Source organism: Malurus melanocephalus, unplaced genomic scaffold (genome assembly GCF_030028575.1).
Source record: "Malurus melanocephalus ecotype Western Australia unplaced genomic scaffold, MMel_1.1 scaffold_86, whole genome shotgun sequence".
NCBI lineage: Eukaryota > Metazoa > Chordata > Aves > Passeriformes > Maluridae > Malurus > Malurus melanocephalus.
In genome coordinates this window covers 2168416-2183895 of record NW_026623318.1, presented here as the reverse complement: position 1 = coordinate 2183895, position 15480 = coordinate 2168416, and the positions used below count along the sequence as shown (strand labels likewise).

Genomic DNA, 15480 nt, shown 5'->3' with positions numbered 1-15480 from the left:
GCAATGCCCCATCCCTTGGCTCGGCAATGCCCCATCCCTTGGCTCGGTGAGCTCCCTGGCGTGGCTGGGAAGCGGGCAGTGCCCATGGTCCCCGAGCTGGGGTTTGGCAATGCGGCTCCTGTTTGCTCAAGCGCTTGGTACTCGCAGATCAAAGGGCTCCCTCCGCATGAGCGGCCGCGGCCCAGCCCAGCTCTGCTCACGTTCCATCTCCCGAGGCTGCCTGTGCCTCCCTGAGGGTCCCAGGGCTGCCTGGGGGGAGGTGTGTGACCCACGAGGTCCCAGCTGTGTTACCTCACCGGGGTGGCATGTGTGCTCGTGCTCGGCTGGGTGGGTCTCCGGGAGGCCGTCCCTCCCTGCTGGGAGCYGTGGCACTGCTAATCCCAGAGCAGAGCTGCAGCCCTTGCTCCACCTAAGCTGCTCCCTGATGAATGAGCAGGGGGAACCAAGGGGATCAGCATGTGGGTCAGGTGCTCTGACAGCCCTGGTGCTGCCAGGTGACTCGTGGGGACCTGCGGAGGTTCCTGCTGTCCCTAGAGGTCAGCAGGGCTAACGAGGCTGCGTGTCCCTCCCCAGCATGTCCAGCTCTGAAGCAAAGGAGCACCTGGCACGTGGACAGCTGGGGAATGGTTGGGTTTGTGTGTTGCTGTGACTGCAAGGCCACCAACTAGTTCACTTTCACAGCTGTGGGAAGAAACCATCCATRAGCCCCAGGGCTCTGGCAAGAGCAGGCACTGCAACCCAGCACGGGCTAGGGAAACAAGGTGGGAACAGTGTTCTCAGTCCAAGCAGGTGCATCTTTCTCCTGGGGAGAGCCTGGGAGGCAGACACAGATCCACTGGCAGGTGTGGACATAGGTTACTGTACAAAGGGTCCACTGAAGCTTCTGTTGTTTTGGACAGGCAAAGCTGGCGGGGGAGCGTGGAGCCCGTGCGATCCTTTTCGACATCACTGATGATGAAAGTGCTGCTGATCAGGTATGGACCCCAGTGATGCCCTCAGCTAAAACACAGTGCTCCTGTCCCATCCTGAAATGTGCTCAGGGCAGGGCTCCCAGCCACCACTGGGAATTCCCAGGAGGATGCTGCGGGTGTTGGCTTTTGGCTCTCACCCACACACAGACRCTCTCCATGGCACGCCCATGAAGATATATTGAGCTTTTGTGCCAGGAACAGGATGCTTCCTCTTGGGAAGTCACAGATTTCCCYATCCCATTTAGTCCAGACAGCCAGGTGTAACTCAGGGGAAAGGTGATTTCTCAAGTTTTCAAGCCAAAGTCACAGCCCCCTGCTTGCTGTTGGTGCAGGTTTAGACACCTCCAGAGTTCCCTTTGGCCAGCACTGCTGTCGTCTCTGGAAGGGAATCATTTCCCCACCCACATAATCCAGGGATATGAAAAGCATYCAGCTTTAGGTAGAGAACAGACCAGGGAGCTGGTGCCTGAGCTTATCCAGACTCTGGKCTGACTCCTTCCTGGATCCAGCCCTTGTGGCTCTTCCATGCACTTATAACCTAATTTCTGGTGCTAGAGAAACACAGCAGCAAATGCAGGTCCATGAGATGATGCCAAGGTTGCCCAGATCCCAGACTCTGATCCCYACCCTGAGCCTCAGCTCCCACTTTGGCACACCAAAGCCAAGAGTGTYAAATCCTATCAACAATTCAGAGCCTTCAGCATTGCCTCCATGGTTTTCCTGACCATCTGCATCTCCATTCACATCTCCATCTCTGTCCACCCACCTCTGGATTCCCCCAGGTATCTGCCCAAGGTGTGGGAAGGGCTCAGTGGGTCCGATGGCCCCCCTGATCCAGGTCAGTCTGGAGGAGAGCAGACACTTGGGTGGCTCGGACACTTGCTGAGCCAGCCTGTGCCAGGCTGCCTGGGCCACGGTGGAAAACTGCTGGTGTGACCAGCAGCAATCCGAATGTCCTTGGGGAGGAGGGGAACTGGGTGGYTCCAGAGCAGAGGAAGCATTTCTGTGGTGGGGGCAGCACTCAGCTGTGCTGTTGGCACTTCCCACAGGGAAGAGGAGAGACCGAGAGCTGCTGCACAGGGGCTTGAAAGGAGCTCAAGAGACACCAAGCAGTGTCCAGTTGTGCAGGAAAATGAAGAAATCCATGCTGGAAAATTGGTAAAAGAGAGGCTTCCATCTGATTCATGATAGAGGCATAGTGTAAATTTGGGGGTGCAGTCAGTCTCTGAAGTGTTGCAAGAAGCMTGGTGAAGAGCAAAAGTGCTTGGGGTCTGCCACCATCCTTGTTTCAGGCTGTTCTAGATCAGCTCTCATGGTGTTTGTTTCTTTGCAGCTGAGGAAGCCCAGAGGCCTGAGCCAGCCTGTGGTCCTCATCAGGGGCCACGATGCTGAGCTCCTCATGGGCGTCGTGAACAAGAACAGAGAGGCCCATGTGAAAATAGAGGTCAAGGAGCCACCAGCTTGGGTGAGAGTCACACCATTCCCACTGCCTCCTGTATTTCCCCTCCCAACCTGCTGGGCTTTCCYAGAGAGGCTGAGCTTTTCTCCTCAGGCATGGAGATCATGGCCCATTGCAGGAGTTATCTGTAACATTCACACCTGCTTCAAGTAAGGGCTCTAAAGCTTTCAGCTTATTTAGTTTCCTTTGCTTTAACTTCTCTTCAAATAAGACCAAGCCTTGATTTTCTCTTATTRTGCTATCTTAGACCATGATCTCAAGGGAGCTGAGCTACTGCAGGACAGAGATACTGCATTCTYTGTGGGATGTGCTGAAAAGACTGACCCCTCTTTTCTTTTACCTGTAAAGAGCAAAGAAGAGGAGCATGGCCAAGGATCATCTTTTCCAAGGCTGATGGTCCAGAAGAGATTGAGATTACCCTACCTAGACTAATTCCCACCCATGCCTAGCCTCTAATTCCCACCAAGAGTAATTTCTGTCCTGTTTTATCCAACAGCCAGACTACGATGTGTGGATTCTTCTCACAGTGGTCAGCACTGTGGTCGTCATCATTTTGATTTTTGTTGTCCGCACAAAATGCCAGCTGAACAGGAATCAGGTAGGGATCTCCTGGAGCAGACATGCTGAGCTAACAGGAATGCAGGATAAGCAGGAACGGACACTATTTGGGAGGGGAAAGGGGCAGATAGTGATAGGACAAGGGAAAATGGATTTAGAGAAGAGATTTAGATTGGCTGTAGGAAGGAATTGTTCCCTGGCAGAGTGGGGAGACCCTGGCACAGGGTACCCAGAAAAGCTGTGGCTGCCCCTGGATCCCTGGCAGTGTCCAAGGCCAGGCTGGATGGGGATTGGGGCAACCTGGGATGGTGGAAGGTGTCCCTGCCCATGGCAGGGAAATGTAGTATAAGACCCCTTCTGRTCCAAACTGTTCCAGGATTCTGTGATTGTATGATTTAGTATTCTCAATAGAAATTAACCAATTAAATAATTGTCTTTCCAGAGTCAGATGTATTTCCAAGTTTGAGAATACCCCATTTGTCTTGTAGAGAGAGACAATCCTTTGAGGTCAAAAACTCAGCACTGCGAGTGATTTTGAATGTTCAGGGCCATRTGTCTCCTGCTGGTGAAAAAGCCTACTCTGGCCAAGTCAGTTTAGACAGAAAGTCAYCTCTGCAAATGACTATTGTCCCCAAATTCCTGATAATCCACTTTGAAGATGGGAGGGCAGAGTAAGGCTGAAGCTCTCCTCAAGCCCCTTCCATCTCCACAGGACTCGGTGCAGCAGCAGACCCTGCAGGCCATCGGGCAGTTGGCCACACGGCGCTACCAGCCCCGGGCCAGGCCAGCCCCRCGCTGGGACTCTGCCAGCAGCTGCAGCTCCGCCCCGGTCTGTGCCATCTGCCTCGAGGAGTTCAGCGAGGGCCAGGTACGGTCAGAGCGGGCAGGSTTGGGGCAGGCATGATTGGGGCAGGTATGGTCGGGGTCGTATGGTCAGGGTGGATATGGTTGGGGCAGGTAGGGTTGAGGCAGGCAGGGCTGCTGGCAGTCATGCCCTGGCTTCTCGGGCCACTGGGCCAGCAGTGGGAGCTGAGCATGGCAGGAGCTGGAGGCCCATGGGACACTTCTGTCTGAACTCCTGAGTGCTGGAAAGGGACTGCGTCCATGGAGGTGTGCCTGTCTCTGGGTTATAAAGCCTCTGCTGAAGTTGTGTCTCCAGGCAGGTTTCCAGCTATGGCTGTGGGGTAGAATGCCCGTAAAATGCCCATKTTGAAACAATGGGACAAAAGTGGGGTTTGCTGCTCTAGAGCACCCAGCCTTAAATCTCCATATCCCAAGGGCTTGCACCTCTCTGAATGTTCACAGAACATAACCAGAGGTGCTCCACAGCCTCCTCCATGCACTTTTGGGCTGCAGATCCCTCACTGTTGGACCTCTGTCCATCCTTCAAAGCTCACTTCCATCAAGAAGGACCCATCCAGGTCTTTGGAACATGGTTCTCCTTGCTCATCCTCCTCCTCTCCACTTCCCTCTAGGAACTGCGGATCATCTCRTGCACCCACGAGTTCCATCGGGAGTGTGTTGACCCTTGGCTGCAGCAACACCACACGTGTCCACTTTGCATGTTCAATATTCTTGGTAAGGCTCAGACACAGCATTTCCTGGTTGGGGATGCAGTTCAGTGCAGGGTTGTGCCCAGGAGCTCCAGGTACCCTTGGAAGATGGATCAGCAGTTCCTTGTGTCCGTGTGCACAGAGTGGACAGGGCAGTGTGTGCATGGAGAGGGGTCCATTGCCTGTGAGCTCCCCGGGGTACAGCGAGGTGCTGGGCTTGGGTTGGGACCTACACCAAGAGGAGGGATTCCAGTCCTTCCTGTGGGGAAGGGAAGGTGGGATCTGGGGTCAGGGCAGCAAGGAGAACACTGAGTGTGCAGCACCATCAGGGTRGTTTGGTGGTGGCAGCAAGGAGTTGCAGGGCATGGGTGGGATGTGGGGCCATGGTGGAAGGGCAGTGCAGCATCAGTGCCAGGGTTGCCTCAGCTGGGCTGTGGGACATGTGCTGGTTACTCCCTTCTCTCTCCACAGCCAGAGACTCAGGGGACCAGGCCGTGGCTGCCAGCTCCAGGCTGGTCCCTCAGGACATGGAGCCTGGACGGCGACTCCACCTTTTCCGCCAGCATCCAGGACATGCCCTTTACCACCTCCCACATGCGTATCCTCAGAGGAACCTCAGGAGCTTTCCCCCGGAGCCAGCCCATGGCAACCCCTTCTTCCACTCTCCAGAGCTCTCCCAGGTGGATTTTGGCACCATCCACTATGTGCCCTACAGAGCAGCTACCTCCCTGCTGGCCTGTGGCCACACGGCCCCACTGGCCSCGGGCTTGCTGGGGCAGCAGCACACCAACCCCTCTGCGTGCGGGCAGGTGCTGCCACCCCACAGGACGTGTCTCCTGCAGCCCCAGCCCCCCTGCCTGGCGCCCAAGGCAGCCCTGGCGCAGAAGCAGCACCGTGCACCCGCCCCGCGCCGGGGGCTCAGCCACGGGCACCAGCACAACAGCAGTGGCTCCGGGGAGAGCTACCTCACGGAGCACAGCGGCTACCTGGCCGATGGGCCGGGCAGTGACTCCAGCTCGGGGCCCTGCCACGGCTCCTCCAGTGACTCCATGTTGAACTGCACGGATATCAGCCTGCAGGGCATCCATGGCAGCTGCTCCACCTTCCGCAGCTCCCTCAGCAGCGACTACGATCCCTTCGTGTACTGCAGCTCCGAGGGCCCCGCCACAGACCACGGCCAGGAGCAGCTGCGGCCACCCAGGGAGAGGCGGCCCCGCTCCTTGGACCTGATGGTGCCYGGGGGGGCTGCTCCGGCCAAGCCCCAGGTGCTCAGCCACGTCCACTACCACCACCACCAGCACCACCACTACAGACGGGATGTGGAGTGTGCCCCTGGGCGGGCTGGGCAGGGGCAGGGGCCGGGGCCACGCAAATCCCGGTACTCCGGGGCCAAGGTTGCCTTCCACAGTGCTCGGACACAAAAGAGGACTGAGAAAAGCCACCACTSTCAGCAGCCTCTGGAAAGCAGCGCCATGCTGCAGGAGGCAGCTCTGGCAGGACAGCCAGCCTGTCCACAGGAAGGCCGGGAGCCCCCTCACGCCCCCTCCACTTCTCCAAACAGGCTGGACTTCAGTGTAGATGCCAACAGACAATCGGGAGCAGCTGGCACACCCCCTRTCCCTCTGCCCCCCAGACACAGCTTACAGAGCCGGCATCACCGAAGGAAAAGAAAGTGTCCCCTGGAGCCCGACCTTGTTCTCCTGCCCAAGGACTCGGCCGAGTCCAGMGCCTGTGACGCTCACCTTCCTCCCGGCCATCCCGCTGGCTACCACTGCTCTCCCGAAGTGCAGCCCCTGATCCCAAGCGCTCCCTTGCCCAGCGGCTCCCGGCCGCTCTGGAARTGTTTAGTGCCACTGTCCAGCTCCGAGCTGAGGAAGCAGGAGGAGGGGTTGTCAGGACGGGAGGGAAACCACTCAGTTCCTGCAGATTTCTCAGGGACAGACACCCCCAGACACAGTCTGAGTGTCCACCTTCACTACCCATCTCAGCAGGGTGGTCAGGGTAAGTGTGGCCTTCGCTTCTCCTGGCAGGTGAATGAGGGGGGTTTGCTGAAGGAACTGTGGCTGTCAGAACACCTGGTACCTTCCTGATGGGCTTTCCTACCAGACCACTGACTGCAGGAGCATTCCAGAGCTCACCTGTGAGGGTGATGGCCTGAACGATGAGCAAGTGTGTTAAAGAGTGCACCAAACCCTAAAGTACYGCAACTGAGAAATAAGGTGGTTCATTTTAACTAAACATCTCTAGCAGCTGGGATCTCTCCCAAAGGGAGGGGTGGGACCATGTTTCTCAGTGTCCTTGCACCAGTCTGGGTGTGTCAGTGGCAGTTGTTATCGTTAAGGCTTTTTGGGCTCCAGTTGTTTTAGCCAAGCCCAGCTAACTGGAATCAGTGAGGAAGGAAGCGTGTGTGGCCAGGAGTAGTAGAACAGACTAAATGAGCTGCTGGATTTGCACATCCCTCATTTCTCACCTGCCTCTGTTGCGTGGGAGTTGCTTTTTAGTGTCTTTTGGAAATCAGATGTAATTAAAGTTTGGCCCTTTGCCTAACTGCTGCACATCTCTCACAAAGAGAGGGAAAATGCCTTTGACACTGAGGCTCTTTGAAAGAACCTGAGTTTAGCTCCCAGATGTTGCTCTCTCAGGTCCTCTGAAGTCAGCAACCTGCGAGTCAGCAGGGGCTGGCTGGGAGCAGAGCCTGGCTTCCTTCCTCGCCCTGCCACTGACTCATTGCAGGTCCTCGGGCAAATCCTTTTGATTTAGGTACCAAACACAGATCTGTCTGTCTAATTTCTGTTAAAACACCGGCCTTAAACTCGTGACTCACCGTGCCCATTGTGCCGCAGAGATAATAACTTCCTCCCGGTGCTATTCAGCCCCACCCCACACCCAGGCTCCCAGTGCTGCAGAGGCAGCGGGGCAGGGGAGGCTGGATGGGCACAGACCTGGCTTCCCGCAGCCCTCCAACCTCCCAGACTCCCAGGAACAGATAYTTTTCCCAAGTGCAGGAGTGTCTAACACTGCAGATGGGTGATAGGAAAGTTCTTCCRAGGYYTGGAGGGATGCTCATGGKGTTMGGAGAGATAAAGAGGCATCAGGGCRGAGRTGTCACTRGCTGCAGGRAGCTCTGAGTGCTGATGCCCTCCCAGGGTACCCCACATGGAGAGAGCCCTCCTGGCTCGGGGCAGGCTGCTCAGGGCTTGCTTTGAGCTCCCAAATGAACCTGGGAGAGCTCCAAGAGCAGGAGTCTGTGCACAGAGTGCTGGGCATTGCAAGGTCTGTACTGGGATGCTTCTGTCTCTTTGGAAATGGTCCCAGTGGCCACAGTCTGTGCCCACCCAGAGCCAGTGCCAGCTGCTTTGCCAAGCACACCAAGCCTTCATTCTCTCTTCCCATTCCAGCWGTCAGAAGGACCAATGTATCTGAAAGTTCTGTGGATCTGTGTCTGTTTAGTGCAGGAGCTTCAGTGGATGCTTTCAGGGCCAACCAATGAATCAGAATTGCCTTGCAAGATTGAGAGAATACATAGATTTAGGATTTAACTTTATTAGAAGCAGAGGACAGAACAGAGAGCTTGTGCAGGGCTTATGCAGAAAAGCCACCAAGCTGAAAACACATTGGCTGACATAACACAACCTCTGAGTTATAATCACATTGGTTCTTTATCTTGGGAAAGGTATAACTCAATAGAGAACAAGTAAAAAAGAGCAAAGAACAATCTCAATGGACAGTCCCATGCAAGCAGGACACAAGACACAGACAAGGAGACYAAGGAAAAATGCATCTCTGCCTCCAGATAAATGGCATAAGGCTAAAAATATAAGTGGATGAATTAGAAAGCCCAGCYTTAAATTAAAGTTTTGACATAAACTTTTCAGAAACGCAGTTTAAAAGAAAAGCAAACAGTGGGACYCTGTAATTCCTAGATGAAATTACAGAGAGGAGAAGTGTGTCTCTTCTGGTGGCATGGGAGGGACACTGCACTAAGGAGAGTGTAAAGTCCAATGACAAGTGACACAAAAATCCCCAACTGCCTCTAAGTAGGAGGGTGGCATTAGGGTTATAACACTGCGTCAGAACAGGCTGCAAAGAGGAGCCTACGTACACAGGAGAGTCTCATGAGAGTATTGCTAAAAGCAGCAGTTACTAAGAYGCTTTTGGGCACAGGAATCATTTACAGCCCCAGAAAAGGGCTGGCCAAGCAGAAGGACAAGGGAGGGCACTTGGAAGTCTTTCTTCYAAAGCCAAGGTGTGGCTGGAGAAGGGAATCAGAACAGAGCTTGATGCCAAATGAAGTGCAGAGCATGGAGAGGCAGCCAGGGAATATTTCTGAGAACAGCTTGTGAAAAACAAGACTACTAATGCAAACATTTTCAGCTCCATCAGAAGGGAGAAAGCTGTCTGGAGCTCTGCAGATCCAGGGAGTAACATGGATCTGAGGGATGTTCAMGGGCTGTAAATGCAGAGCAGAAGAGCAAACTGACTTAATTGTATTCGCGATCAGCATGGGAGTGTTGGGGAGGCTCTCACCTGACACAGCTCTGTTCAAGGCGGGGAGGGGCAMGATCCCTCATGAATCAAATCACCAGTTTGAGCACTTTTGAAATACACTGGAGAGTAACAAATTGCCACGGGTACAGATCACCCACTGGGCATCCTGCAGGGCTCAAGCACAAAGCTGATAAATCCTGAACATGGACTGTGATCTCTTATCCATGCCCAGAGCTGGGAGGAAGAGCTGAGAGCAATATCAGCTGGAAATAGCTGAAGCCACAGAATGGTGAGCCTGACTTTCCAGCCAAGCAAATTGTTAAAAATTCAAATGCAGAGTCTGACTTGTGTAGGCACATGGCTGAATGTGAAACCAGGGAGGAGGAGGCAACCCAGCTTTTGTAGGGAGAGATAATACCTGGCAGATCTTCTAGGGGAAGGAAGCTCTGAAAGGATAAAAGGGAAGGTGCTCTCACAGGTAAATAACTCWCTGAAAAATAGGAGACAGAGTGCAAATCAGACATAATGGAGGGAGATTACTCCAAGAAGGAGAAAAGTGGAGTTCTCCAACTGTCTGCACCTTYCAGCAAGCTCATAAATATCCTGGACAAGGAGAGGACATAGCAAAATGTATAACATATAAAATCCATCAGGATGCCAACATTAAAACTGGATACAGAGWGTTGCAAGAGGATCTCCTGCTGCTGAGCTATCGGTTGAGAGAGTGGTGGGTAAAATACCTTGTAAGTTGCACAAAATGCCACATACAAGCAGAGACACTTCCAAGTGAAAATCACAACATTATTATTACTATTATTACTATTATTACTATTATTACTATTATTACTATTATTATTACTATTACTATATTTTTTGTTATTTATTATTATTATTATTAGCTGGCTGGGAACTATGTGGGACAGGCAGAAAGTGCCTCTATGCAGCTGTGTAAGCCTGTGGTGATCACACAGCTTCTGAACACCAAAAAGGGTGGAAAAAGAAAAGGGAAATCAGGCTTGGGAGAAGGGAAAAAGGTACCTGGTACAATCCCAGCAATAGGTTTTTCTGAGAAAACAGAAAGAATAGTGAGACTTTCATGTGGGAAAAAAGTGATTAGCAGAGAATATGAAAGAGAGGATATGAAAGAGAGGATATGAAATTAGGAGAGCAGAGGAGAAGGCAGATAAGAGAGTACTTAGAACAAAGTAAGTGATGGCATCAAACGGGAATCAGAAGCTTTAAAACACCCAAAAGGCAACACATGGTGCGTAGTGAAACTGGTGCTGGTTGCCCAGGGGATATAGATGCCAGAAGTAAAATGGTTTTGAAAGCCCAGATCAAGAGGTAGCAAATGCAGAGATGCAAATCCACCCTCCGGCTCAGGAAGTCCCTAAACCAGGGCATCCAGAAGCTGCTGGTGCTCCTGTGGGATGCTGCACCCTCCAGGTGTGTGCTTACCTCRCCCAACTCCCAGGTGAGGCTGAATCTTGGTCCACAGCCCCTGGAGAAATTCCACTTGTGCACGCAGTGCCATGCACTGGCATCCTAGGGAATAACGCTGTGGCTGATCCCAAAGAGCCTTGCATAACCTTGTAGTTTATGCCTCCTCCTTGAGAACCTCCACCAGTCTTTTTGGGGGCTTTGCGTGAAGGTGCATCCCTAACTCTTGTCTTGCCTGGGAGAGACCACACCTGGGAGTCATGTCCTGGGGAATCAATCCTGGAGCGATGCTGAATGGATCCTCTTAAGGGAAGTCAGGCAACTGGCAGTGAGTTCCAGCTGGATGGCTTCCTGAACCGCCCCGGCACGCCCGGAAAGCATCTCAGAACAGCCAGATTACTCCAGCACAGGCTGATGAAATCTCGTGATTTCTCTCCCTGGGAAATCTCACCTCCTGCAGTGCTCTCGGCATCCTCCTCCTCTCTTCCCTCCTGCTCATCCTGAGTCCCTTTCATGTCACGTCTTTGATCTTTACTAGGGAGGGGGAAAGGGATTAGAGGGCAGGAAAAGACCACCCTTAAATCCTAACACCCAAAGAACACCATTTCTGTGGTGTCATCAAGGTGTGCTCCAGGTCATTGTCCAGCCGAACTTCTCCCACCTCTTCCAGTTCATGACCTTTTTTTAGCACAAGCAGGGGGCACATGCATCCACAGCTTTCAGAAAATCTTTTAGTAATGTTATTTGAGACTGAAGGCATCTGAATACAGAAGGATTGAAGCTGGACAGTGCTTTTGGGTTGCACGTAAGCTGGTGTCAAGGGAAGCAGTTGGAAATGGCTTATTCCACATACTTGTGATTCAAGTCACAAATGCAAAATCTGCTTAAACTCTGCCTTCAGGTGCTATGGCCATGCCTGCACGTGTGTGTACGTGTGTAACACCATGTGCATCATTCATTTTCCCACATGGATTAGCTACATTTTTCCAAGCAGAATCTCATTTYTTTTCTTCCCACATACTTAATTTTCAAGGCTCTGCTCCTACAGCTGGTGATATATAGCCAACAAGAATTTGTTGTGACTCTTCAGAAAGTTGTTTTAAGTTATCCTCTATGAATCTCTACGCGGGCATTTCTTTCCTTTGATCTCAGGAATATTCAGGAAAAGGGAAGTAGGAAAAATAATGCCTATATGCCTTTGCTGGGCTAAGCTGACCTTGTGTAAGAGCTCTGGACAGGCTTGAGAGATATCAGGGGAGGGACCGTGGTGTGTGACAATGGGCAGTGACTTAGAGAGAAAGAGGCTATCTGGAGCAGTGCCTCAGGTGCACTTTTAGGCAGCCCTTTTGTTGGATGGTTCCAGGTAAACTGCTCAGCACCTGCCTGTCAATAATTCTGCAGGTGGAAGGGGCTGGGGAAGAGCCTGAGCCTGAGCTGGACTCAGAAGCAATTTGTGCAATCTCTCAAACACCATGGAAYGTGTCATTTCTGTCTTGCATCACTGCTCTCTGCTATTATTGCCTGGAGTTTCTGTTGCACCCTGGCTCTGTGATCTATGAATTGGTGTTACTTTCTGTTCCTGATAATTTTTCAATCAGCTGTACAGATTTTCTCAAAGAGCAAACATCAGAAAGCCTCAAAAGCAAACTCCTAGTAGTGATGTGGACCCTGGRGTGCCCCTAGCCTGCCTCTTCTGAACTGTTTAAGGAGTATCTTGATGTCTTATCTTTAGATTTTATTGTACTTTACCTTAGAGGAATAAACTGATTGGGAGTTGGCCAGAAAACTACCTCTGAAAAACTGGGGGAAACTTCAAAGAATCATGGACTGTCCTGAGTTGAAAGGGACCCACAAGGATCATCAAGTCCAGTCCCTGGCCCTGCACAGACCCCCCAACAATCCCACCCTGTGTACCCCTGAGAGCATTGTCCAAATGCTCCTGGAGCCCTGGMAGCCTYGGGGCTGTGASCATTCCCTGGGGAGCCTGGRCAGTGGCTTAGTGGCTTTTTTAGTAGCTTACATGTAGTGGCTCTCCCTGCAGCATCTGTTCTCTGGATTGCAGGGTCAAGGCCCTAGCAGCTGCAGAGCCTGGGAATGTTCAGCCAGGTGTAGCTGACACTTTTCTTTTTCCCTTTCTTTGAGTGCAGGATCTGAAGAGGAGGTCCAGGATGTCCACGAACACTCAGTTTAATGAAACACTGGCCTGTCTGCTCGCTGGGAGCTGGAATGGACACAGATGTTCATGGAGCTGCTCACATCTGGCTCTGCCCAGCCCTGCCCYGCTGAGACACGGACTGCCAAGAGCAGTGGGACGCTTGTGGTCTCCGCACACRTCCCCACGCCCTGATGGCCACACAGACACAGAGCCCTGCTCTCCGGGCCCCGTCTCCTCCCAAGGCACAGGCAGCCCATCGTCATCCCATGGCATCGCTCCGAGCYGGGCAGGGCTCCCAGGGAGAGCTCACCGAGTGAGTGCAAGCTGCTATTTTGGCATGTTCATGCCACAGAAGGTTTTGCTAAACACTGCAAAAATAAACAAGCCTTCGAGACCAAAAGCTGCAGAAATTACTTTCTGTGGCCTGGTAGCTCCTGACTTCATTTCCTCACTTAGGTCAAAAGCCAGACTTCTTCAATTAACTTTTCCATGCTTATTTCAGACACAGGAACAAGCTATTCTCCATCTCACTGCTCACAGGGCTGCCCTGCGAGGTGCTGCTTCTGACTTCAGTGGAAACCAAGAGCTCTCATCACTTTTGGTCACCTCACTGTCCCTCAACTGACGCCGTCTTGGCCACTGGCTGTGTTTGCCAGCAGCAGGAGAGGGGAAGACACAGGGACAACATCAGCATTTCTGGGAAGGAGCTGGGTCAGACTCTTTCCATTGCAGAGAATCCACCCTCTCATCTGGCAATGTGAACAAGTCTCTCACTCACACTAATTCCTCCACCTACCCTCAAATAGCTGTCATGGCCAGCCCTGTTAAGAGCATATTTCAGACATATCTCAGATGTCCCTATCAGAGGGAGTCATGGGAAATCCTGGAGTTCTCTCCTTCCTCTCATTGCTCCAAGACACAGCAAAAATTCCCAGCAAAGTCTTCATAGTAAATACAGAGCAGAGCCCCATCCATCACCCAGATTTAACTTCATATTTCTGAGACTCCTGAAATGATCCTTCAAAAGGATTTTTCAGTCTTTTTCAACATTTTGATGATGCAGGGAGAAAACTTGAGAAATCATCAGGCTCTGGTTTATTCCTCCCCCCCCCCCCCCTTGTGTGTATTTTGGATTTTTTCTGAATGTCAGGGAGCTCTCACCCCCTGAATGTCACTAGTTCTTATTTCCTACATCTCATAATCTGCAGACATTCAAGTGAAATAAAACCTGCCAAATTCAAAACATGTAGAACTCAGGCAGCTTTCAAACAGCAGAAAATTCCTGTCAGGTTCATTGCCCTAAATGATCAGTCAGGCCAAAGAATCAGCCAGATTCCCACGTGAAGAGCACCRAGTGCTTCCAAGCACAAGGAGGCATTGGTGAGGATACAACATTGGAACTGAAGGTAACTCCTAACAATTTGAAACTTGATGTAGGGACAGACTTCCCCATCTACTCAGTAAAGCTTCCTATGTCTGCCTTTGAAGCAGCAGCTTCTCAAGAGAGTGCTCTGGTGATGCAATCCCAGTTCAGGATAATCCTCTGCCTTCCTTTGTTGCTGGGAAAGCTTTTTACAGGGTTTGCTGCACTTAATCCTTGAAAAAGGCATCTTTGTCCCAACTGCTAATCAGTCCCTGACAGTCAAGTGATCAGCAAATAGCACTGTTTTAGACCCAACATTACTCCCTTGTAGTGCTCATTCCTTGTCTCCTGTGACCAGGCCCCTGTGGGACTTTTCAGTCTGGGGAAGAGCTGAGTTTCTTTCATCAAAGAACCCAGCAGAATTTCATTTAGACCTCTCAGGCTCTTGCTTGTCCTACAGCGCAGGCAGAACACAATTTCAAATGTTTTCTCCCTTGCAGGGAAGTCAATCTTAAACTAGAGGAAAAAGCCAGGGGCGTATCTGGATCGGCTTCTTGTGCACCTGGTCTGTGGCTTGTCTGAACCAGCTCCTCACATCCTTGACCACCGTGGAGGGCTCAGAGATYTTACAGAGGGGAGGGTCGTGAAGTTGGGATGCTCCCACTGCCTTCTTTAGGAATCAGGAAGGGTGAGCTCCTCCAGGGATGCATTTCATTGCTCAAAGGAACAAGTGCAGTTCTAAAGTCCTCCTCTCTTTCCCTCTTTATTCCTGACAAAAGAGGAGATTCCTGATTTTGTGAGCCGCAAGCTTCTTGCACAAGTACTCGTRCACCCTCTCCACTCCCCACTGCAGTATTACCAGGCTGCCAGGGCAATGCCTGCTTCCAAGTGTCTCCTTTCTCCTGACCTTACACTGCTGCTCCTTTTCACATAGAAAATGCTGGATTCTGTCCCGCTCCACCGGGACTTGGGGACCTGAGAGTGCAGGTCTGTCTSTGTGAGGGCATGGGGGGAGGAGAGGGAGGAACTCGGGGAAAGTGGATTTAAGATCCTCTTCAGTAGACGGATGACTATCCTTGACTGCCTGGAGGGAAGAAGCAGTATCTGAGAAAAAAGGAACGGTTCCTCACAGTTCCTCACAGTTCCTTTATCTCTGGCTTCTGGGTAATGCTTTCGAGTGCTCAGTGCTTGTGGCTCCATCATAGAATTTCTTCGGCATCCTAGCAWTGATGCAGAGCACATTTTCCTTCCTTGCATCCAAAGTCACCGCTGAAAACTATTGGAAGCTAGAGCATCCAGAGCACCCTCTATCCAAACTGAAGGCCCAGCCTTTCCCCAGGGACCTCCTTTCCAGGAGCTCTCACCCCCTGAACTGGGCATGTGGTTGGGCTGGCTGGACACCTCCCCTTCTGCACAGATCCTTCAGATCCTTTGGAAATGTGAATATAGGTTCGTTTTGTTGTTATTGCCTTTTGTTTCATTTGTTTTTTTTT

General features: G+C 51.9%; 1 protein-coding gene across 3 annotated transcripts in view; it reads left to right on the top strand.

Moving 5' to 3' along the window:
• The window catches only part of RNF43 (ring finger protein 43), a 59884-nt gene extending 44410 nt beyond the window's left edge, over positions 1 to 15474 (top strand). For all 3 annotated transcript variants that reach the window (XM_057367950.1, XM_057367948.1, XM_057367947.1), the window contains 7 exons: positions 900 to 974; positions 2305 to 2436; positions 2927 to 3028; positions 3701 to 3856; positions 4464 to 4566; positions 5013 to 6542; positions 12617 to 15474. In XM_057367950.1, the coding sequence (XP_057223933.1) occupies positions 900 to 974; positions 2305 to 2436; positions 2927 to 3028; positions 3701 to 3856; positions 4464 to 4566; positions 5013 to 6542; positions 12617 to 12660 (2142 nt within the window). In that variant the 3' untranslated portion in view covers positions 12661 to 15474. The remainder of the gene's footprint in view (positions 1 to 899; positions 975 to 2304; positions 2437 to 2926; positions 3029 to 3700; positions 3857 to 4463; positions 4567 to 5012; positions 6543 to 12616) is intronic.
• The last annotated feature ends 6 nt before the right edge of the window (positions 15475 to 15480 follow it).